A 24936-nucleotide genomic window follows, 5' to 3' on the forward strand; every position below is an offset into this window, starting at 1 on the left:
GCATCCCTGGAACACACATACCCAGGACAATCGCGTGTGGAACTTGCCACGCACAGCTGATATACACGTACCCAGGACAATCGCGTGTGAAACTTCCCGCGAACCCCTGAAATATACGTTCCCCGCTTGGCGTTTGCTGTTTGGCAGCCCTGTGAACTGGTCCAGGGTTAGCGCAGACATTTGCGATGAATTGGGGATTTTGATGGCTTTTCCTTGCGCAAGGGCGTTCTTGGGGGCGTAACTGGCGCTGCTGCAGGGTCGCTGCGCCACTCATGGTTTTGGAGGCTAAAATCCATGAATACGCTGTGCGATGAAATGGATTTTATCGCACGCGGCTGGCGCAGTGTATCGCACGGGGACACTGTGCGCCAGCCGCGTGCGCCACTTCTGTGCGAAATTCTATGAATTACCCTGTAAGGGAGCTTTCAAAGATTTGCCTTCTATAATTCTGAAAGGAACTACCCTTGTCCCCTCATCTGCGAAAGTCCAAGTCCATGCATGTTGTGAATAGATTATGTAACACACTTGGGGAACAGAGCCAAGTCCATCGGCTACTGTGCCATGAAAGGCAAGCTGGTCTTGAGCAATGAATCCAACTGGTAATCCGTTAGCTGAGGAAGCACCAGCGACTTCTCTTCAGATGGCGCAGAACAAAATGATTAGCAAAGGAAAAGTCAGATTTATCAAAGCGAAGAGGAAAAAAAAAGCACCTCCATTCAAACTTAATTGGTTGAAGGAAAAGTAAGTCTGGTATGGCTGTTTTAACCAAAAGAGTAAATAGCACATAATAATTTACACTGAAAGAAATCCACATTTGTAGCCGAGTGTTGCATTTTAAGAAAAATGCATCTTATTTCCAACTGATCTTGAAAAGGAGGGAGGGGGGCAGGAGCTCCAACCAGAAGTGGGGTGAGAGTGGGGGGAAGCAGTCCCTGAAACCCAACTCATATGCCTTGAATGTTATAATTGTTCTTTTATAAACACGTTTAATACTGGGGACCAGTTTCTAAACGCGCATCCGGGAGATTTGAACCTGTGTTGCTATGTGTTGTCTTGCTTCCAAGACAAATGTGTTGCCCTGGAGCTATCCTCCCGACCTGTGGGTTATATGGGTATCATCACACGATGTCTCCCAGTACTTGTTCTGGAAGGATTTCTTGTATTTTTCAGGACATCTCCAAGAAAGCACCTGGGCAGAATCAAGAAACCCCAGACTACTCTAAAGGTTTACTATCATCAAGAACAGAAATAGAATGACTGGCATATTTCTTGCCAGAGATGAGACCCCAAACCTACCAACCCCAGGCGAATGGTGGGGCAACAGAAAAGGAATAGAGTGAAAACAGACTGCAGGGAAGTAGGAGACGCACAGAAATCCTCCCCACAATGAATTGGGAGCAATCCTCACTAGCACATGAAGAAATCCTGAAGAAAAACGAGCACCTGGGGGCTGCGCCCCTGAAAATAAAGATAGAAGAGGGGGCAGAGCTTAGAGGGTTTAAAGCTTTTCACCTCGAGAACCAGGCCCCGGGAGGAAAGAACAGCTTTGCATTCGCCAGCATAGTCTGGTGAGCGCTGGAACCAATGGAGAGGGGTGGGAGTCAGAACTAGGAAGAGATCACTAGAAAAGGGGAATGGAGTGTGGAGTGTGGATTGTAGGGGTGAGGCCAGGAGGGGGAGAGACTAGACCTAGAACGGGCAGTGGAGCAGAGGGCTGAAGAGATGGTGACGAGTTGAAGCAGAGTGCAGTAGAGTGTCGTTTGTGGGAGAGGTACCAGTTGAGTGTAGAGTCGTGGTGGGGGGTGGATGAAAGGAGATGGAGGAACGCATAGGGGGGATTAGAGAGAAAGTGAGGGCGATTAAGAGTACGGTAGGAGAGTATGGAGAGTGCAAAGTGACAGTCAAAGTAGTTGTGAGGGTGGAGTGAAGTAGTAAGGAAGATTGTTGTACGTGAAATTAAAAGTTACTCACCGTAGTGACTAACGTACTTAGTCCCCTTTCCTCCATGCTGCATGGGCCACCCTTCCTAGGGACGGGAGACTGAATCCTTTTCACCGGAAAAAACCTTCTTCCCCTTTAAATTTAGAGGCACGCGGCCCTGGGAGCATGTGCTGCCCTGACTCTGGCCACCGGCGCCACACCTCAGTCCCCATAGACGAGTCGACAATTCAGGCGAAATACCATAAACTGGCTTTCAGCCAATGACCTACCTAGTTTATAGATAGTTTGAGCTATGCTCAAATGTGGATACATGACTCCTCAGCGTTCCAACAAATGCTACAGACTGTCTAGGTGCTTTGTTGTACCTTCTGTATTATCCTTCTCTTCATTCTGTATATATGGACTGCAACCACTGCAATTCATGATATTGTATATTAGCATGTACTTTTTATTGCTGTACCTTCACGGTATTAACCTTGTATCTCTCTATCCAAGGGTGGCATTGTACCGATGGGGTAAAACCCGAAATGCCTGCGCTGCCACCAGTAAGAGGGCACCTTTTTCCACATTATATGGGGCTGTCCGCGCATTACGCTATACTGGCAACGCTGCTGCGATACACTCACTAAGGTACTGGGTCGGACTGTGCCCAGAGATCTGAAATTGATGATGTTGGGTGTCGAGGACGAGGGTGAGATGTCTCGCACTGATAAGCTACTGTTTGCAACCACCATGGCACTGATCAAGCGCAACATTGCCAAGCTATGGGGTTCGGATGTAACCCCCGAGCATGCACAATGGATAGATGATGTAGATGCATGCATTGCGATGGAGCGAAGAGTATATGCGGCCAGAGGATGTCCTGGGAAAGCGGGGAAAATCTGGGAGAAGTGGGAGAACGCACAATAAGACCCCTGTACGACACAGGCCTGTGGCCGGAACGTAATTGAAATGCAAGAGTGTACAAGTAATTGTTAACATATCCTTATGTTGTTGAAAGATGGACCTTATTTTCTTTTGTGATGTTCTTGGCTGTTGGACCCCTACAGGGTCATTGTTCTTTTTTGTGTATTATGCAATAAAATCAATAAAAGTGTTTAATCAAAAACAAAAAAAACTTGTATCTCTCATTCTGTACATATTGATTGTAACTATTGTAACTCATTGTAATGTATATCTGTAACTCTTGCAAATGCGCCCAGATACCTCCGGGTTTGGGGCGCTTTATAAATCAATAAACAAAGACAATAGATTAACATTGCCGAATTACACCAGTTTTATTAGGGAGGAGGATGGTGGAAAGTATGGAGGAAAGGGGACTAAGGACTAAGAGTATGTTAGTCACTACGGTGAGTAACTTATAATTACTCTTACGTCCTGTCCCCTTTCCTCCATACTGCATGGGCGATTAAAACAGTGTAGCCCTAGGGTGGAGAGGAGACCCTTCTTAAGCAAATACGTTTCTGGGAACTACCTGTCCGAAAGCGGCGTCTGATATAGAACAGGCGTCCAAACAGTAATGCTTGCAGAAAGCCGAAGGGGTGGCTGCCCTATTTAGGACTTGCCACGGGACCTGCTGCTGGAATTAGATGGCCATGGCCTTGGCTCTGATGACATGGGGGTGCATGTTCGCTGGAAGTGGCTCATGCTGCCCCTCATATGCTGCCTTGATGGCCGCAACCATCCATCGTGGTATAGAGGCCTTGGATGCCTGGTCCCCCGTCGGTGACCCACCAAAGGTACCAAACAGCGTCCGACTCACGGAAGCCCTTCGTCCTGTCCCAGTAGAATTTCAGGGTGCGCCCAATATCCAGGCAGTGAAGAACCCTCTGAGCCTCATCGTTAGGGTCGGCAAAGAACGTAGGCAGCACCATTTCCTCATTTAGATGGAAAGCGGAAGGTACCTTAGGTCGGAACGCTGGGTGTGTCTGCAGGACTAACTTATCCTTGTGAAAAAAATAGATGGCTCCGAGGCGACTAGCGCCTTGATTTCGCTGACTCTGCAAGCCAAAGTGAGGCCTACTAGCAAGGCCGTCTTGATGGTGACCAACCTGATGTCCGCAGACGCCATTGGCTCAAACGGTTTGTGCGCTAGGGAGTGCAACACTATGTTGAGGTCCCACACCAGGTGTGGCCTCTTGATGGGCGGGTAGAGTCTGGTGAGGCCCGTCAAATGCTTCTTGACTATCAAGTTGGAAGAGGAAAATACCTCTTACTCTGAATTTCTGTAGGCTCCTATGGCCAACAAATACATGCGGCAAGTGTCAACCTGCACGCCAGAGTGAGCGAGGTGCACAGAGAAGGAGAGCACGTCATCCAGCATACATGCAGGGGGTGGGGGGGTCGGGGTCAATCTACTTGGAGTCTGCCCAGTGACAGAACCTAGTCCACTTACTCTTATACTGGGTCCTGGTAGCCTTGCTCCTTGCACCTTGCACCCTTTATGATCTCTAGGTTAGCTTGTGAGAGGCGTAGGTCCCTCATTGTGACCTGCTCAGTAACCACTCTGTAAGGGCTAATTTCTGTGGCATGGGGTTGATGACCATGCCCCCCTGTTGCGCCCGAAGAGGTGCTGGGCCCGTCGGAAGGTGGATGGGTGGTCTCTCAGAGAGGCTGAGCAGCTCCGAGAACCATGGCCTTGCTGGTCACAATGGAGCTATCAGAGACTCCTTTATCTTGCATATCACCCGGTGGACCATTGGTGTGGGCGGAAAGGCGTATGCTGTCATGCCATTCCACTGAATCTGAAATGCGTCACCAGGGAGCCAGGGCCTTGCCCCTGCCATTACGTGAACTGTTGGCACTTCCTGTTGTCCCAGGAGTCAAAGAGAAGATCTCCAGCAGCACCTGGTCATTCAATTGCCACTCATAATTGTCCGTTCCCATTCTGCTGAGCCTGTCCGCCTCCAAGTTGGACTCCCCCATGAGGTGGACTGCCGTGAGGTAGATGGTGTACTCCAGGGCCAATTCAGTTGTCCTCCCTGGACCACCATGAGAGGTCCAGGTGTAGAGAAGGGGGAACGTTAACATGCTCCGCCTGAGAGCCCCGCTCCTGATTCCATGACGCTGCGAAGTGCAGCTGTATTCTCCTCATCCTGAGTCTCATGTGGGGACAGCCAATAGAACAGCTGCCATGAGACCCAGTAGGTGTTGGTACCACCAGGCCGATGTCACTTCTCGGCTGAGAAAGTGAGCAGTGGCCCTCCTGATGGCGGTGATCTTGTATTCCGAGAGGAACACTCTCTGATCACATGTCCCAGATGAGCCCCAGGAAAGTCAGTAACTGCGTAGGCTGCAGCTGGGACTTCGAGATTGAGCGAAAAGCCCAGGTCGTAGAGTGTGCTCATAAGAGCATGAGAAGTGTGGTGCACTGCTTTCGGAGATGTAGCCCTGACGAGCCAGTCGTCGAGGTACAGGTAGATTTGAAGGCCCTGAGGAGGACCACCCGTGTATTCATAAGCCTGGTAAAGACCCTGGGGGCTTAGTTGAGGCCGAAGGGAAGCACCTTGTATTGGAAATGGTAGCCCATGATTGTGAAATCTTAGAAAAGAATGATGATGCTGCCAAATCGGGACTTGTAAGTATGCGTCCTTCAGATCCAGGGAGACATCCAGTCTCCCTTGTGCAATGTCTCTGCTATGAGCGCTGGTGTAACCATCTTGAATATTTGTAGAGGTAGGGAGAGGTTGAGGGTGGATAGGTCCAACAACTCTCATGCCAGCCTGATGGTTCTTCAGAATGGCGAAAAACCTGGAGTAGAAGCCAAATCCTCGCTGGGAGGCTGGGACTTCCTCCACTGCCTGGCTCTCGACGAGCCACCAGATCTCTGCAAAAAGAGTTGCTGTCCCAATCTGTGAGAGGGGAGGAGGGAGGAGAGTAAGGCATAGGTAGGTGGTACCCCGTGGATACTACCAAGAGGATACAGGGGGTCCATGTAATTCTGACGCCAGAGCTGTGCGTGGAGGGCAAGCCTGCCCCCCACCGGAGACACGTGGACCCCGAAGGGGCACGTCATGCCTTCTTACCCTCTGAGGCTGTTGCGGAGGAGGGGAACTGGAAAAAGCCCTTAGTCCCCCAGGCCCCTTTTTGTTTGCGCCGTTGATGAGTCTGAACGGTCCAGCTGCCTGGACCTCCGCTCTTGGAAACATCAGAACCCTCCGTATGTATGCCCCTTGTCTGAGTGCTGCTGTGACTGTGTATGCCTTGAGCATGGCCTTTGTGAGGATAAAAGACTGCCGTTTGCGAGCTGTTTTTCTTTTTATCTAGCTCCTCGTCCATGGTGGAGTGAAAGAGGTCAACCACCCTCTCAAGGCAAGTCCAATATGCGTTCCTGGGCATCCGGGTTAAATTTAGTAGCACAGAGCCAGGCTGTCCTCATGTCTGTGGCTAGGCATATGGCCCGGCCAGGGGTGTCAATGTGGGTTACAGTGGATTCCATAATGTCTTGTGCCACCATTTTAGCCTGTGCCAGTCCCACCTTGAAACGTGACTGGCTCTGCACCGGACGTTCTGGAAGGAAGTCTGCCATTTCCTGCCAAACCCTCTGGTTAACGGCTGCCAGCATGGCATCCACGTTGGCTTGACGAAGATGCAACAAAGCATTGAAATAAAGCTTTTTCCCATACACCTCCAAGATCTTCTGCTCCTTGCCTAGCAGTGCCGCTGACAAGGGGGCCGAGGACGACTGAGGCTTGGAGTAGAGCGATGCCGCAGCAATCACCAAAGAGTGTAGCTGAGGATGGGCCAATGGCAAGAGTGTATCCCTCTCAGATTGCCTGTACTTGGCGTCCAGGCGTCGATTGACCGGCTGGATGAAGTGGGGCTTGAGCCACCCCTTTTTGGCCAAGGCGGCAACATCCTTCTGCATCGGGTTCCCCGTTCTAGCCGCGGGACGTAGCATGAGGACCTCGACAAGCACCCCCTCTGGTTGCTCCACCTCGGCTTGAGGAAGGCCCAAGTACTCTGCCAGCCCTGCAAGACATTTGTGGAAGGTCTTGGCTGAATATGGTGTGTCGGCTTTCTCTTCCTCGTCCGTGTTCACCTGGGTGTCCGGTTGGTCCGGCACCAGTGGAGGAGTGCTGGGAGCCGAAGGCAGAGGTGTGGAGACCAGAGTCGGGAGGATGGTACGGAACCACATGCGCTATCAGCTGGGGGGCCGGAGTGGGCAGCGGGAGCTGCACTGGGGCCTGCGGCACTGGAGCCATGGGAGGAATGACTATGGGGGCGGGCGGAGCGGGCAAGTCCCTGATGGGATCCCTGAGGATGACCCCATTTGTCGAGGAGATCTCATGAGCCCGAGGAACCTTCCAAAGAACCTGTCCTTGCAGGCCAGAGGGGTGGTAGGTGATATTTATGGGGTAGCGGGCGGCTGCTGGGACCATTGTATTCCCTGACTATATAGACGCAGCGGGAACCTGCCCTGCACAAATGATGGATGAGCTGTAGCCCACATACCTGGTTAACACCAGTCCCACCTTGACACTCGCTCCTCGACCAGCTCTCTTCCTTGGTGCGGTATCGGACAGGTGCCCATATTGTCGCGCGCGGTGGCCATCTCGTCAGGCTGCCTTTCACGTGCGGATGTCGTGTTGCTTGGCTCACTGGGCCCAGCCTCCTCTCTGGAGTGTGGATCATGAGGCCTACCCTGCACTTCAGGTCGAGACCTGGTAGGCGTTTCGCCCTTAGCAGAGTTTCCAGTAGTGTTGCGTATAGACACCCCCTCAGACATGTTGCCGGTACAAGGGCGTAGCCCCTCGGGTGAACACCTGTTAAAAGAACCTTCGGTCCCTCCGTCCCCGGGAGGATCTCCTGACCCCTCGGCCGGTAGCTGGATTCGCCTCGGTACTCGTGCTGGTATGAGAACCTGAGAGGTTCCTCCTGCTCGGGTCGAGTCCTTGGGAAGGAGTCTCCCTTGCGGGGTGCGCTGGAAAAGAGCAGCCTTACCTTGGGCCATGATCAATGTTTGACAAAATCCTTCAGATCCTTGGAGGCAACCTCTCTAAGAGCTCCCTCCACGTAGCCAGTCTGTTTTTCAGAGCCCTCGAAATAAGTGCGTTGCACGCGGTACAACCTTGCCAACCTTGGTCGGACCAAGGCAAAGGGCATGGGGGTCTGACGTAGGAAAGAGCCCCTCCCAGGCCGGACACCTACTGAACCCTGTTGAAGTCGACATGCGCCGGGGAGGAGCGCGACGCCCGAGGACCGAGTACCTGAATGAAAACAAAATTTAAAGATAGAATAAGTATCCGCACGTGGAATTGCATGCCAAAGTCAAACCCAGGAGCGCTGGTGAATTCGGCCTGTTCCTGTCGATGCAGAAAAGGGGACTGAGGTGTGGAACTGGGGGGCGGAGTCAGGGCAGTGCATGCTCCCAGGGCCACACCCCCACGTGCCTCTAAATTTAAAGGGGAAGAAGGTTTTTTCTGGTGAAAAAGGTTCAGTCTCCCATCCCTAGGAAGGGACGCCCATGCAGTATGGAGGAAAGGGGACAGGATGTAAGAGTAAAATGGAGAAAGTGTGGCAAAATTAGAGTACCGAGGCATAGATGGGGGATTGCATGATTTGGAAGAGATCAGGAGAGGGGTGTGGAGATAAGGGAGATGAGCAGAGTATAAGGGCAGAGTAGAGTGTGGAGTAGAGAAGAGAGGTCAGAAGAGGGGTGTGGAGATGTTAGGGGAAAGAAGAGAAGATTACGGACATCAGAGGGATAGAGGAAGGGGAAGATGACCACAGGGTGTGAGAGAAGAAAGAGGGGACAGAGTAGAGGGTGAGGCAAAAGAAGTAGTGAGATCAAGGAAAGGAGTGGCAGGGAGGGCATATGAAAGAACAGTCCAGGTTGTTAGCGGCACAAAAACCTTCATCACTGTTGGGATAACTATAGAGTCTTAGGTTAGGGACCCCGAGAAAACCCCTGGAGGGAGCCAGGTAAGGCTTTTGCTCTTAAGCCCTCACCAACAGCTAGCATTAGTTAGTAGGTGTTCAGAATCACTAGCTAGAAAAACCTGGAGGTATAGGGTTGCCTGAGTCAGGGAGGCAGGAGTCCCACAGGAGGGGTGGCCTTTAGTGTGCTGCAGTTCAGCCTGTTACCATCAAACTAGCACATTGCTTGCAGTATTTGAAATAAAAACCCTTGAACCTTCTTCCTCTGTCGTTTGGGTATTCTAATGTAATTGTGCCTTACTTTGAGAACATATTGCATAGAACAGTCTTAAAGCTGGTTACAGCAATTATCAAAAATGCCTGATCTTTTAAAAACATATTGAAGTGAAAGATTTAAAACAGGAAAGCAAAGCGTGTATTGCTTTTCCCCACACAGGTGCCAACAGTGTGTTTTGCAGCCTCTATGAAGCGTCAGGACTATAGTGGTCTCAACATAGCTTGTTTACTGGCTGTATATAATGTGATACTACAAAACCTGAAAAGCTCATTAGGTCCAGAGCATCAAACACTCATGCCAGACCATCATATCTTCATGTGACGTCTATCAGAGGGCAATAGGCATCAACTAGTAGAATGGGCATGCGACCTTCACTTGCTATATTCCTATCAGATAATGAGACATACATAGGCAGCCCTAGACACCAACAGTAATTGTTTTAGACCCAGGCTGGGACAAGAGAGTCTAGGCATGTGTGCATGGTCTGGTCGCTCTTTAGCTCCCATTATTGGCGTTTATAGCATGTTGTAGCGGCTGCCCTCCTCTCAGTCCTCCATACTACCCTCCAGAAGAGCAACAGCCAGTTGCCGGACTCTTACATGAAGCAGTGGTGCTATGTAATGTTTGTGGAGTCACTGTGGCTTGTGTTAGTGCAGCAGGCCCAGGAGGGAGACGACCCTTACTGAGGAGGAGGGACTGAAAGAATAGTGGCAACTGGCTATGTTGCGATGGGGATGAATCTGTGCTCCAGGGGAATCTGAAGTGAAGGGAGAGACTGCATTTTAAGCAGGAGGGGTAGAATCCATTTGTTAAGTGGCAAGAATAGAATCCACGCTGGGGACATTTAAACGGGTGAGAATCTGTGCTGTCAGAAGAAAAGAAATCCTTCAGAGAATAAGGTAATAAGGTAATGGTGTATGCTGGGAGTAAGATTGGGGAAGTTATTGTGCTGGATCCGCAAGTTTGTTTAAAGGATGGAAAGAAGGGTCCCCAACTCGCAAGTGATGAGGACATTTTCTCTGCACTCGTGTCACAGTAATAAAGCTTTTAAAAACACTCTCTATTTAAAGAGTAAGGAAACCGACAAGTAAGTACAATAGTACATGCATTTTATGTCTTCTAGTAAGCCTGCAGGTCACACTGTACCCCCTCTGTCTCCAACATGGGATTTGAACTTGGGCCAGCCCGTAAAAGGGCATTAAACCCTCATGCTTCTTGCACACATCCGGATTCAAGGATTAATAGCATAAACACATGGTTGAAAAAGTACTTTATTGAAGGTTTTATTTTTGACATACCCATCTGAAGTTCCTATGTAAAATTGCATAAAATAAATTGCGTATAAAAAACCCAACCCAATTCTAGTCAAGCAAACACGGCAGAGGAAAGGAAACCAAGGGAAGAACAAGTCAACGACAGACATTACATTTACGATGGATTGTCCTCACCAGTCAAAACTACTAGCATTTCATGCAACTTTTTAAACTGTAACTATATATCTTTCCATTTTTACAAACTAATATTTGAGTTAGCATAGACTTTCAATTGATTATTTTTTAAATAAATAGAGACTTTCAGCCAAACACTCACTAGCTGCAAGGACTGAAGCCTGACGCGCTGTGGGTCTGAATATATCTGGGCATAAGAATTACTGGGATCTCATTTCCTATTCGACCATTCGGGCAAATGATCAGCACAAACGAATAAAGGTGGTTCTCAACAAGTGCGCCTTGACGGCTCCAATGCTGCGACTCAAGTCTCCGGGAGCACTCCAAGCTTGAAGAGAAAACCGAAGCCCCCATGTCCATTGTTCCGAAAAAGGTTTATGCTTTGAGACTATTTTAGGCCTTTCTTCATGGCACTGTCATTTTTAACTGCCGTCATGAATGCAATAAACAGCCAATGTATTCACGCGTTCCATGATAAATGCAATCCAATCATTTCTCCACAACATGAGCCCATTGCTGAAGGGTAATAGTAAATGTATACATTTCGGGTGTAGCCACATTAATGTTGTATCAGCAGGACAGCCCAACAGTAATTGGCTGAACCACCACCGTTTTTTATGTTGCAATATAAAAAATACATTCTGTTAACAACCAACAGGTTTTACTGTTCGCAATAATTAGTTCCGCAGATCAAGCTCTTCTTGCCATGAAGTAAATTTAAAAAAAAAAAACAAAAAAAAAAAAAACGAGTTAAGAATTGCCCTTTTGAATTTACATGGTCACAAATGCCATAATCTATAGCTAGGGAGAAAAGAAAAAAGGAACAATATGACAAGTGATCCTTTTGTGGAAAAATACCAGACTGCCTATATTTTTTTTACTTTCTGAAGCAAGGAAACCGGGACAGGAATAAGGAAAGTGGGCCGTAATGGCTTCATAAGTTCCAGAAACACTCACACATTTAGGAAAAAAACGCTTTTGAGAACTAGGATCTAGATCCAACCTGTAAAGAGCAGAGGCTCTCGCTGAAATGGGATTAATCATGAGTGTAAAAACTACGACGAGGGGGAGGTTTCATATAACTTCCCAAGCCAAAATAAAACGGAAAGTTGTGCATGGTGTCGGAGGCAGTCTCCATTGCTAATGAAGGAACATCAGCGATATGTACAGCTGGAACGGCCATACTAGCATTCTTGTCAGTCAGCCTTGCCTCGGCTTTTGAGATCTCCTGACATCTTGCCTGCATTTCACTGGATCTTAAACCAAACCTGAATGTATGGCACTGTAAGAAAGTATTCCCTGGTTTGCATTAATTCTGTAAATTCTAAACGTAGTGGCAAGGGTGCTTTGGGATGATACCCAGATTTGCAGCACCACACCAGCGGTGTGTTCAACTGCAACCCAATAGTTCTGCTGCACAACTATTTTGCTAGCCAACACCACATGTAGGTCCTCTACTCAGGAAACATTTTTAGTTTCCACTGATGTTGGAGGACATGGACCATATTCTGAGCCCATTCCGACTCTGCATGAATGCCAGAGGTGAATGAACTCTTCCCTCTGGAACCTGCTGCTATCTGGGTCAAAAGATGTGTCGGGAAGCTGCATAACTACTCTAACAAAAATGTGCCAACCTTTAAAATACGCATCAAAACTCAAAATCTGCTCCAACACGCCCAACCTCACGCAGTGATCACACATTTGGCATGTACATTCCCTTCACTCATTTAAATTATCCATCAAGAAATCTAAAATGTGAGGTCTGCAAATGTAAGAGAATACATGGATGCCTGGTCCTTTTCCTCTACCCCAAACAGTTTTAGAAACAGAGCTTGCGCTTCACTTGTAAAATGCCTAAACATATATTTAAAAAAAAAAAAGAAAAAAATCTAATGGTGGCCTATGCTGATACTGATAGTAAGCAGAGCTAGCATATCAGAGTTTCTTTCTCAAAAGATTCAAACACTGCTCATGGTGCAGTTGGAAGAAATGCAAGTTTACTGCGACATCAGTTTTTGATGGCTAGATTCATTGCACAGCCAAGCTTAAATGTCATAATAACCAGATATTACAAAATGGAGCAGCAACACTGAAGGCAGTCCTGGTTAAAGCGTGAAGTCAAGAGCCGGCTTTTACCCGGGAACCAGGAAATGGCCAAGACCATCCAATGAGGCAGCAGAGGTTTGACAGAACATTTTAGAACAACGTTGGCTGAGAGGGTTTGGGGGATTTACAGGTCTGCATGCAAAGGCTGAATGTTCCGAAACAGAATGCAAATAATATGTAAAAATAGATACATGTATGTACACGCTCAATAGGTACGTATGCAAAGGCGGGATATCCTACACGTACCCTTGTGTATTTGGAAGAGCTGCACAGTTTCCTTCGGATTGGGTAGGAGTAGCCATGTTTACTCTGAAATACTGTCAATTAAATATTCCTAACTATTTATCCAATACTTTTTTAAAATGCTAATGTCAGCACACCATTTACATATCATAATAGGTTTCAAAATTGATCCATACAATTCAAGTCTGACTCCTGTTAGTAATTGTATCCTAGTTTTCTGTAGAAGGTCTTGGGTTGTCATCTTGCGGAAGTTGTGACATGCACAGCAAATGTTTACATTCGACAATACCAGTTCCTGAAAGGAGTGTCACTACGCATGGCGGCTGATTTGGCAAAGAATAAAAAAAGAATTAAAAAAGTAGGAGCCTATTCGATCCATACAAAAACCATATGAAAGTCTTAACGGGTAAAGGAGGAGAAGAAGCAAACCTGCGGCAGAACCAGCATCTTATAGGAATCGGCCAAATATAAAATTGCTTGCAATAACCGCACCCGCTCCAAAAAGAACATGATCTGTAGTGTAAGAAATCTGCATAACAGCCTATGGTATTAAGGCAGAAGCGGTGTGCAGAGTTGGCTACTGTCGGAGCTCCACGTAGTTAGCAGGGAAGAGACCATATCTGTCTTTGCACACTCCCCGCCACCAGCCGTCATCGATCATCTCAATGTTTGTAATGATGTCATCTGGGTCAAAGGAAATCTCGTCATCGCCAGCTAGTGAAAAAAAAAGGATAGCAATATCAGAACTACTGTAGAGCATGTGAACATTTACAAGAAATGGACTGCCTGAAACCGAGGGGTAGAGGACTTCACTTGGAAACCATACGGGTGCGAGAACTGGCAACATCTCTGACCACAGTTCAAACTTAAATAAACGTGGCCCATTTATGTTATGGAATTTACATCAGATTATTTACTTTTTGGCAATCAAAAAACCTGACCGGACTGCAATTTTCTGTGTGCTGTCAAGACATGTTCTACTTTCTAAATTCCACTCAATTTGGACGGATGTCACTGATGTCCTTCTATGAAGCTTGTTTGCAGACTTAAGTATCACAAATAATGCTAGTAGGCTTAGCCCCCTGCCCAGCCCCCAAACCCATGCACATAATTTTAATTAGTGGGATTTAAACATTCGATCTTATTTATTTTCTTCGCTTTACGTTGTCTGCTGTGGAACCAGTAGTTCACGGTTCTAATCGGCCCTGACCTGCACTCGCCCCTTCCGCTCCCCTGGTAGGATCCTTTTTTTGTCTTCCCTTTGTCCCTCCTCGGTCTTTTCTTGTTGCGCCTCGAAACACTTGTCTATAGGCGCATTATAAATACCCAAAAAATATAATGAACGAACAATGTGACCAGGTGCAAGAATCGCACAAGTAAGCACACATTACATAGTTTCACAATGGAAATCAGGAATGCCAATTATTGGGAAAAGAAATTATTTCAGCACATGCCAAGGATTAGTGCAGGGACTACTGGGTAACCAATGTGGAGACTAGACCCCTTGCCACACGTGTCTGAGACAGTGCCTTAAAACAGCCAAAATATATGGACATTCAAACAGCTCAGGATTTCGTTTTTTAAAATCAATACATTAAAACATTATTAGTTTACTTACCAGCCTGATAATCATACAGTGCGATTGCTGTTATTCCAAGGTCACTTTCATACTCTGCGTATGCATTCTCTTCTGTGGATGGAAAAAGAAAAATCGAAACGTTGAGTGGAAAAGCTCTGCATATTTTACCTAGAAAACAACTTTAATGTTTGTAAAGGTTTGAATGTACACTACAGTCCGGGCTCTGAACCATTAACTACCCCCAGTGTGATTTTGCAAACTCTTCCAACTTCCTTGTGACACTGGCAGGTGTGGTACTCTTCACAAGTTTCACCCCCACCTCCGTCAACAGGAAAAATGAATGAAGGTATATCACGTAATGGAGTCGAAGGTAATGGCTGGCTGAGTATTCAGAAGTCATCTCAATGGTTGCCGGCCCCAACCTGTGAAGTCCTGGAAACTGCAATGGTGATCCAGCTAGAAGAACACAGCAATTGCTGCACTCTCCTCCAGGTTTTCCAGTCTCACTTCCCAACACATTGTAGTATCCAAAATGACTCCAGCACGGCGGGCTACCAAACCACATAGTCCCAGATCTGTTCTACTTAGGGGTGTACCGAACTTCGGCTTTGAGTAAGTATTCCGACGAATTCTGGCTGACAAAAAGCTATTCGGCACTTGCTGAATACTCTGTCATTCTCATTTTGATACAATGCAACAAGAACTCAGAAAGGCAAATATAGCGCATCATTAAAAGTTTGCTGGTCCGGTAGTAAAGCTACTGACACCGTTGCTTCCGGACCGGCAAACTACGAGTTGTGCTCGCGGGTGCCTTTCTGCCCGCCAGGTCAGACCTGGCAGGCAGAGCGGCACCCACGAGCACAACTCGTCTGATGCACCAGCACCATTCATGAATGGTGCCGGTGCATCCGACCTCCCCATTCCCATTGAGCGCTATGGGCTCAAATGGGAATGGGGAGTAATGAATACCGGCACCCGGCAATGTGGACGGACCGGGCCCGCCGGTGTCTGAATGCCCTCCGTACATCCCCATTGCCGGTAGTTTCATGAGTTTGGTGGCAGCCATGCCAGTTTTACCAGCACGGCTACCGCCAAATTCGTAATGAGGCCCATAGACTTCATTTTGCAAAACTGAATAGAATTAGACCAGACACTTAGCCACAAGACCAGACATATTGCTATCACACAGCTGTACAATATCTTCTATTGTAATGTGCCCTTTAGGGAATGTTTCGTTACAGATTCTTAGGCATAAAACGTGCTAACCTTTTATACTTCACCAGCAACAATACAGGAACATTCTTATGGCGAATGTTTATATGCAATGTGCACTTTCTTCAGTTGGAAAAGACAAACTGAATAAATGTGCATATTTCACTTTAGGATACATTCAGTTCCTGTCATGTCACTTGCCATTGCGTATGTCATAGTCGCCCTTTTTCTTTTTTTAAGGACTGGAGTCCTGAGTTTAACATTATCTGATATTTTATCAGGAATGATAAGGTGCATATGTTTGTGTAATGGCGAGGAGTGGCGAGGATAAGTGAAAAAAAAACAGCATTTGTTCCTATGGGCCATGCCACTGGAGAAACATTAGGAATTCACAATAGGTAGTGGAGACTATCAGGGCTCCGTTTTGTCAGGCAGAGTAATACGCCTCCACCCAACAGGCCTCTCAGAGAATTTATGTTGGGTAATCTGCCCAGTCCCAAAGTTGGCCAGTGTGTGACAGCGGGTAAAGATAGGTGTGAGCACTCTGTATGAGACAGTCAAAGAGCTATACTTTGTTGGTGGAATGTATAGGATGTAGAGATGGGAGAGCCAGAGAATTCCTGGGATTGGCCAAGTCAGGGCCGATCCTTAGAGTCCGGCTTGGCTCCAAGTGGCAAACGTTGGCTGAACGGGCAAAATGAGCATGCAAGTCTTCGAACCAAAGACAATATTACTGACACTGCCAGCATACAGTGCAAGCCCCCATTACTGGCATCCTGCCTCCCCAACACCCCCACAAACATTGTACTTGGGGCCTGCCACCCCCCTAATACAAATACCATGCATGGCATTCCACCTCCCAAGTAAAGACGGATCTCTGCAAATCCAAAACGCTCTGGCAAAACTTTTTCATCCAAGGAGTCTATTAGATGTTTATTAAGTCATGTTTTTGATATAACAAGTCTCTGAATTCTGTCCTGGATTTGTAAAGGACTGTGGTAGTGTGAAATGTTAACAACCATTGTTAATGCCTTTTTATACATTCATTTCCATAATCACACTTGTGAATTCCCATGTACATACGTGAAATCATGTACCAGTCTTTTTGTTGATTAAATTTGAATATTCATGTATATGTTTACTTGTATTGTGAACAATTTCACAAACCTGAATAGTATTAAAGGTATTTGATGAGCCTCACTTGGTTCACTAAGTAACATTTACCCATGGTATGATTTTTGTACTAAGAGCTTTCGATCTTGTATCCAATATTCAAAATACTTGTGACAAAATCCTATTGGGATATTTTCCCCACAGGAGTGCATCATTGGGTCACCTGTTAGGGTCTAACCGGTTTAGTTTGCCTATTCCACCTCCCACTCCAACAACACATATCCCCTACCTGGAATTCTGCTTGCTCATCCCTACTAATCATAAATCCCTGCATGGCCTCCCTTTCTGTCTAGTAGTTAATATCTGAAAGGTATTTGGATATGTGCTTTGGCTCTCCTAAATGTTAAGCCCCTTCACACACTCGTTCCTCAAAATGAGTATTTGTCTCTTTTGACAAACATATCAGTAGTTGGTCTAGGTACTGCCAAGGTGACAAAGGAACAGACCAGGCTGAGACACAACACCTTTCCATCAGCACTGGTGATTGCGGAACATGGTTTACTCATAAATGGGTGAAGGTCATAATTGCTGTTTAACCACTTCTGGCAGCATTTGAATTCAGGGGCTAGAGGATACCGGAAGCGCTTGGGAGAAGGGGCCAAGTCAGACTAGATTTTTTTTAAAGAAATGGGTGTAAACTCTATAGAGGAGCCTTCAGCATGAACACAACTGGACGAGGGCATGGAGACAGGACGATCTTGCAAAGCTCACTCAAAGCCACCAGAGGGCTACAGTTCAATATATGGGGCAGATTTCCTTCTAAACTTGCACACCTGTCTATGTTTTATATATATTGCTTTGTAGTAAAAATGTGATGCTTGCGAAATTACCCTTTGAAGAAAGAAAGGCTGAATCGTGTGAGACCTGCAAGCCACTCGGATTAATTCAGGATCACTGCTGCTTTAACACAAACTATCAAAAGGAGCTTTCTTTATTGCCCAAAGAAATCAAAACCAAACAAACACTACACAGGCAAAAAGACGAAACTGACAAAAGCAACAGAAAATATGGTGGAAAACTGCAGCAAATCTATTGGTTAGAATAGGACTATATTTCGATCAAGTATGAAGTAAATTTTAGTACTGCTATAATTTGTTTAATTGTTTTGGTGGCCATCAGGGTTACATAAACAATCTTCCCTTATGCATGAATGATCCAGAATTGATTATATATATATATATATATATATATATGGTTAAGCACCTGTTCATTTTGCACATCAGGTGTAACTATTCATTGAATAAAAATAAATATATATATATATATTTTTTTATTCAATGAATAGTTACACCTGATGTGCAAAATGAACAGGTGCTTAACCATTCACCAAACACCAAAAGCTTCTCTGGGAGAGTGCTCACCTTTGTTTCGCCTACTGGGGGGTTGCGGAGGGGGGGGGGTGCAATAGTTGTGAGATGGAGTTCACGCATTTAAGATTTCCTCTGGACATGTCCTGCATGAGCCAACATTAACCATTTTATGAATTTCTATGTGAGCTGCAAAGAAGTTTAAAAACTCCACTGAAGTGACTTTGCAACTGGATACAGAATGCAATGCGTCTGATTTACGAACTAAGTTTCAAAATGCAATATCCATTTTGTTAATTGCAACCTAAACCTTTTGCATTTGTGAAGCCTCCTACTTTGACTGGCATTGGTTTTAATATGCAACAACCTTCTGTACATTTGGTCCCTTCATTTTGGTTAAATCTGCTTCTTTTCTGCCTTTTATACTGTAAATAAAGATGCTGCATTGATTACAATGAAGAGAAATAAAAGTATAGAATGCATTTAAAATTGCGCTTTTTTATTTTTAATAAGTGTGTTTTTTCAAGTTTAGAACATGATTTATTAAATAAAGCAACTATTCGGCTTAACATTCGGCTTCGGCCGAATAGTTAACTAGTCAGTATTCGGCCAAATACTAAATATGCTATTCGGCACAGCCCTAGTTCTGTTATATCCAAACACCACCTGCTGTATATAATGACATAATTGCTGGAGAGCTACAGAGTCAAATGATCCTGAACAGCGATGTTATTCTTAACCCAATGAACCAAGAAACTACCCAAGACTTCCTGCGGTTTTTCGCATTGGGAGTGTGGAAAATCCAATCAGGCCACTGCTGAGCCACTGAGGCATTTGTGGAACAGTCTTGAGGTGGAAAGGGCTGTGAAAATACCATCAATTTGTGCTGCAAGTTCCCGATGTGCGGGGCAAAGCCTTTGCACCAAAGTGGAGATTGGAGTGGCTCTTTGGGAGCCAGTTGTACACCACTGCAACCTATGAAGAACTGGAGCTTGAGTACTATAGACTGGCAAACAGTGAGCAGCGCTCTGTTCCTATGAGTGCTTAAGCATGTGCTCCAGTGGCCCAGATAGGGAGGTGCGAGGGGGTCACCATCCCCTTCCTTTCAAGGCTCTTGTAAGCAGAGTGAAAGCATTGCTACACCAGGGCACGGATTGCAGGGTTGATCTAGAGTGGATCGCACAGCCAGGCTGTTTCGACATACTAGAAATATACCTGGGTTTCTAAACTGTGACCTCTTATCTGGGACAGTGCATAGAGCGAAACACTGAAATACAGAGTGGGGTGGCTGTGCATATCAGTTAGGTAAGATTTTCATTATGTGTGATAAATCTTCCTGACCTGTGTCAACCACAGAACCTTTTGCTTGGACTTGGGGATTATTTCTCCTTGGAAACTCACCTAGGGACAATCTTTTTTCCCCTTTTACTCTTTTTGGGGGTGATCTTTTTATGTCTCTCCATAGTGTATGGTTCAAGTTATAGTTTCCTATAACTTTTGGGCTTAGTCTGGGGTGCCCCTTGGGGCTTCCCTGTTAGTTTCTCTTTAATGCACTTGGATGAACTACTGTTCCCAAGGGGTAAAGAGGGACTTTCATGCCCTTTACATTTTATATAGTGAGCTAGAACACTCCACCTTATGTGGAGGGCTGGGGATATACAATGTATTCCCTTTCTTACTTACATTTTTGTTACAATTTCAAGTTTCCTTGGCTGGCTTAGTGACTTCAGTCTCATCACTCACAGGCTGTTTTATCAGCTTTGTTTATGCACAAAAAGGCCACCATTCTGCTAGAATTGTGGCCTCCTTTTTGGCCATTTCTCATTTCCTTGTCGTTAGAGGTCTTACCCTGCCATTCTAGGTGGGAACGGCCTCAGTGGAATTCGGCCGGAATCCTTTGTGTTGCACGCCTAGGCTCCAGAGTGTCTGAGAAGGCAGGAAGAGAGGGAGGACCTTGCCTGAAAGGAACCAAGTCCCAATGGGAGGTTGGCTGTCTTGATTTGACAGCAAGACCACCCCTTTCTGTAAACTGCAGGGAGAGTTTGCAGAAGTTGTGCTGTAGTTCTTGATAAATACTCCGAACCTGGAAGCTGCTGACAAGTCGATCACTGGAGCTGAATCCAAAGAGGAAGATGAAGAAAAGAAGTCTGTAGCCATCAAACTACTGGGATATGTAGTTTCACACATTAGAAATAATAAGTCCATTGACTATTCTTCCTTCTCTTCCCTCCTCTTTCTCTTGGTAGTTATTTACTGTTGAGCGAATTCGGTAGCAGGGAAGAGAGTGTGCCCCAGCTCGGTAGAAACTTATTGAAGGTAAAATGACTTTTTTCCTATGCAAAAATCAACACTAGCACTGGAAAGACCAAAAGCACAACGGTACTATACCGTTCTTGTGAGATACGGTACAACACCGTTTTTTTACTAACTAGAGACCCACTATGCTTCAGCTAACATTTATCTATTTTATACTATTATATTCACAGGAATTGTGTAACTCTCACCTGACTCCCACGGGGGCGCTGGCCTGGTTCGCGCTGCTGTGACCTCGTCTAAGGTGATGCGCAGGGTTCGGAAGACGGACTGGACCGGGCCCCTTCCAATCAATTAGGTAGAAAAGCTTTGTCCTAAACATTTTTGAATCTAAAATGTTCTTCACTTCGAATTCGGGTTCCCCATCTATTTGAATAGGTTCTGGAGGTTTGAGTAGTCGGGTTCCGGGGACCACTGGTTTCAGAAGTGACACATGAAAAACAGGGTGAATTCGCATATTAGCTGGTAAATCAAGTTTAACCGCTACTGGGTTAATTATTGCCGTAATAGAATAAGGTCCCAGATATTTTGGGTTAAAAGTTCGAGGCCCTTTGAGCGGTAAATGTCTGGTAGCTAACCACACTTGATCCCCAATCTGATACAGAGGTGCTTCACTCCGATGTAGGTCAGCATTCTCCTTGTATTTTCTCTTGGCTTGTTGTAAATGCGTGGTTGCCTCTTTGAAGGCTCGGGTAATGGTAGAATGCAGATGTTCTACTACGGGCACTCCGAGGTTCTGAGGTGAGTCGAGGTTTGAGGTTCGAGGGTGATGTCCAAACAAGGTATAAAAAGGACTATGGCCAGTTCCAGAGTGTACCGAATTATTATATACGTATTCGGCTATCCAAAGAATGTCTTTCCAGTTGCTTTCAGATTGCTGTAACATACACCGTAAGTACTGCTCAAGGGTCTGATTTGTCCTCTCGGTCTGACCATCGGTCTGAGGGTGGTGACTGGTCGATAATCTTACGTCGATTTGTGCCATTTGACAACATTTGCGCCAGAAGTGGGAAATGAATTGGCTTCCCCGGTCAGAGATTAGTATAGATGGGAATCCATGTAGCCGAACAATATTTTCGAGGAATTCTTTGGCTAGGACAGAAGCTGAAGGTAAACCTTTCAAAGGAATGAAGTGGGCCATTTTGGAAAACAAATCCACAATTACCAGAATGGTATTGTATCCCGAACAAGGAGGCAAGTCCGTAATAAAATCCATTGATAGGGTGTGCCAGGGTGCTGGCGGTATGTCTAGAGGTTGAAGGAGACCGGCTGGCCTTTTCTTTTGACCTTTATTTTGGGCGCAAACACCACAGGACATCACAAAAGATTTAACATCTTTTCGCCAAGAGGGCCACCAGAATTGTCGTTTCACCTTTTCCATTGTCTTGGCAATACCGGGGTGTCCCTCTATTAATGTATCATGATAACCTGAAATAACTAGTTTGTGTAAATCCTTGTGCGGCAGGAATAAGCGTCCTTGGTAATAAGGTAAACCATTATTTATGGTAAAGTCTGATCCCTTTTGTATCCAATCCTGTAGGACTGTAGGGTCCAGGAGTTGTTTCACTCTGACTTGAATGTCTTCAAGCGTCTGTAACGAAGTCATGCCTAGAATTCTCTGTTCGGGAATTATTGGTACTGGTTCTGAGTTTGTATCAGATTCTCCCATTCCAATTCGGGATAAGGCGTCTGCTTTGCCGTTCTTGCAGCCAGGTCGATAGGTAATCACGAAATCAAATTCAGCGAAAAACAAAGCCCATCAGAGCTGCCGTGATGACTGAGCCTTGGCGGTTTTCAAATACTGTAAATTCCGGTGATCAGTGATCACCGTGATGTATGTCGAGCGCCAAGCAGGTAATGCTGCCAGGCTTTAAAAGCGGACTTTATGGCTAACAGTTCTTTGTCAGTGATTGCGTAATTAATCTCTGGTGCCGAGAATTTTCTGGACCAAAATGCTACAGGATGCAGTTGGTTGGTTTCAGGATCTCTTTGAGACAGAACTGCTCCCATGGCTAGGCTAGATGCGTCAGTTTCGATGACATACGGGAGATCTGGACGTGTTTCAATATAGGTGCGGAGGTAAACTTAGCTTTTAAATCCTGGAAGGCCTGCTCGGCTTCTTCAGACCATTCAAAACGTTTATTTTTCCTCAAGAGTGCAGTAATGGGTTGTACTATGCGTGAAAATTCCGGGATAAACCTGCGATAGAAATTGGCAAAGCCGAGCATGCTTTGAACCCCTTTTACAGAGCTAGGTGATGGCCATTGGAGGATGGCATCCACTTTTCTTGAGTCCATTCGGACTCCTTTGGGTGTCAGGATGAAACCGAGAAACTCAACTTCTGTGGTATGGAAAACACATTTCTCCAGTTTAGCAAATAGTTTGTGTTGGCGCAGTTTTTCCAGAACTGCCCTAACGTGTTTTCTGTGATCAGATTTCGAAGAGGAGTACACTAGAATGTCATCGATATAGACGACAACACAAACATCGATGAGTTCCCGAAGGACATCATTCATGAAGAATTGGAAGGCAGCAGGCGCATTGCACAACCCGAAAGGCATTAACTGGTATTCGAATAATCCATATTTTGTACGGAAGGCTGTTTTCCATTCGTCGCCTTCTTTTACTCGCACCAGATGATATGCCCCCCGGAGATCTAACTTGGTGTATATGCAAGCGTCCTTCACCTGGTCAAGGAGTTCAGGAATCAGAGGCAGAGGATAACGGTTTTTAACCGTTATCTGGTTCAATGCGCGGTAATCGATACAAGTTCTAAGGTCGCCTTCTTTTTTAGGCACGAAGAACAAAGCCGAGGATGCCGGGGACTTTGACGGGCGAATAAAACCATTGGCGAGGTATTGATCCAAATATTGTCTCAAATGCAGGTTCTCAGGTTCGGTAAGGGCATAAATCCTGCTACAAGGGGGTTGTGCACCGGGCACCAGATCGATTTGGCAATCGTACGATCGGTGAGGAGGTAACGTGTTGGCCTGTTCCTTTTGGAAGACGTCCTGAAAGTCCTGGTATTCCGGAGGTAATTGCATGGAGGCAGAGGTTACAGATGCTAGATTAATCTTCAGGTTTTCTGGGTAGCATGTTTGTGCACAATCCGGGAAGGTTATTCTCTTAGCTCGCCAATCAATTTGAGGATTATGTGTCTCTAACCAAGGAATTCCAAGAATAACCTGAAACTGTGGAGCCTTGATTACATCAAACACAACTGCCTCCCGATGGCCGTCAGGACCAATAAGAGTCACCCCAGTAGTGGAATGTGTTACCGGTCCAGAGGCAATTTCAGTTCCATCGACTGTGGTGATGACATCTTTGCTGGTTTTAGGACGAGAGGGAGGTTAATCCTAGAGGCCAATTCACGATCCACATAGTTTCCAATAGCCCCGCTATCGATGTATGCCTTTATTGCATGGAAGCGCTTAGGCTTTTCTGGATCTACGAGAACCATTGGCACAATGAAATGCGAGGTCTGAGAGTTAGTTTTCAAGCTCGGCAAGCGGACCCCTACGCTCGTCGGGCTGAGTCGTTTCCCGAAACAGAGTCTTCATGGTTTTTATCAGCGGCTCCTACCGCTTTTCGGGGCGGTTTTGCCGGGCAATCTCGTAGAAAGTGTCCAGAGTTCCCACAATAAAGACATAATTTTAACTGCCGCCTCCTTTCACGCTCCTTTTGAGTTAAGGGTTCTTTAACCCCTCCAATCTGCATAGGCTCAGAGACATCAACTCCCTTGGGGTTAGCGTGGGTCTTGACCAACACCCGGGTCTCAAACCTGGACCGATCTGTTTTTCTGTTTTGAAGTCTGTGATCCAATTGGACCACTAAGTCTATATATTCTGTGCATTCTTGGGGCGGATTTACAACTTGGGCCAAGACATCTTTAAGTTCTCCGCGTAGACCTCGATAAAATAACGTGACTCTTATCCTCTGGCCATCCCGTTTCCACAATTAGTCTATTAAAGGTTGCAATATAGGATAGGAGGTCCTGATTGCCCTGTCGCAGGGATAGAAGTTCGTCATCCAGAGCCTGCCCCCGAGAGTGTCGAGCAAATAACCTTTCCATGCTTGCTTGAAATCCTTGAAAATCACGGAGAATCGGGTCATCTTGAGTAACCAGTGGAACTGACCAATCGGCAGCGCAGCTGCTGAGATATGACAATACAAAGGCTACTTTGGTCTGATCATTAGGGAAGGCCCCAGGTCTGCATAGGAAGTTCAAACCACACTTATTCATGAAACTGCGAATCTAGAAGTGCGCCCTACAACCTGTCTATGCAACTCTAACCTAGAAATAACTAACGGTATAACTGTGCAATGTAGAATCTAAATGGTGACTACAAAGTTGATTTAGATCCACACAACACCGTCCCTGTATAAAGGCGAATTGGAAAAGTCCACCACCACCGTGCCCTACTCAATCCTATTCAGTATAACCAACAGTACCACTAT

The 24936-nt window shown here is 46.1% G+C and overlaps 1 protein-coding gene across 7 annotated transcripts in view; it reads right to left on the reverse strand.

Moving 5' to 3' along the window:
- Positions 1-10350: 10350 nt before the first annotated feature.
- The window catches only part of CTTN (cortactin), a 382583-nt gene continuing 367997 nt past the window's right edge, over positions 10351-24936 (reverse strand). For all 7 annotated transcript variants that reach the window (XM_069623419.1, XM_069623423.1, XM_069623421.1 and 4 more), the window contains 2 exons: positions 14513-14584; positions 10351-13608 (listed from right to left, as the gene is read on the reverse strand). In XM_069623419.1, coding sequence (XP_069479520.1) covers positions 13472-13608; positions 14513-14584 — 209 coding nt within the window. In that variant the 3' untranslated portion in view covers positions 10351-13471. The remainder of the gene's footprint in view (positions 13609-14512; positions 14585-24936) is intronic.

This window comes from Ambystoma mexicanum, chromosome 11 (genome assembly GCF_040938575.1).
Source record: "Ambystoma mexicanum isolate Mex_15411 chromosome 11, UKY_AmexF1_1, whole genome shotgun sequence".
Lineage (NCBI taxonomy): Eukaryota > Metazoa > Chordata > Amphibia > Caudata > Ambystomatidae > Ambystoma > Ambystoma mexicanum.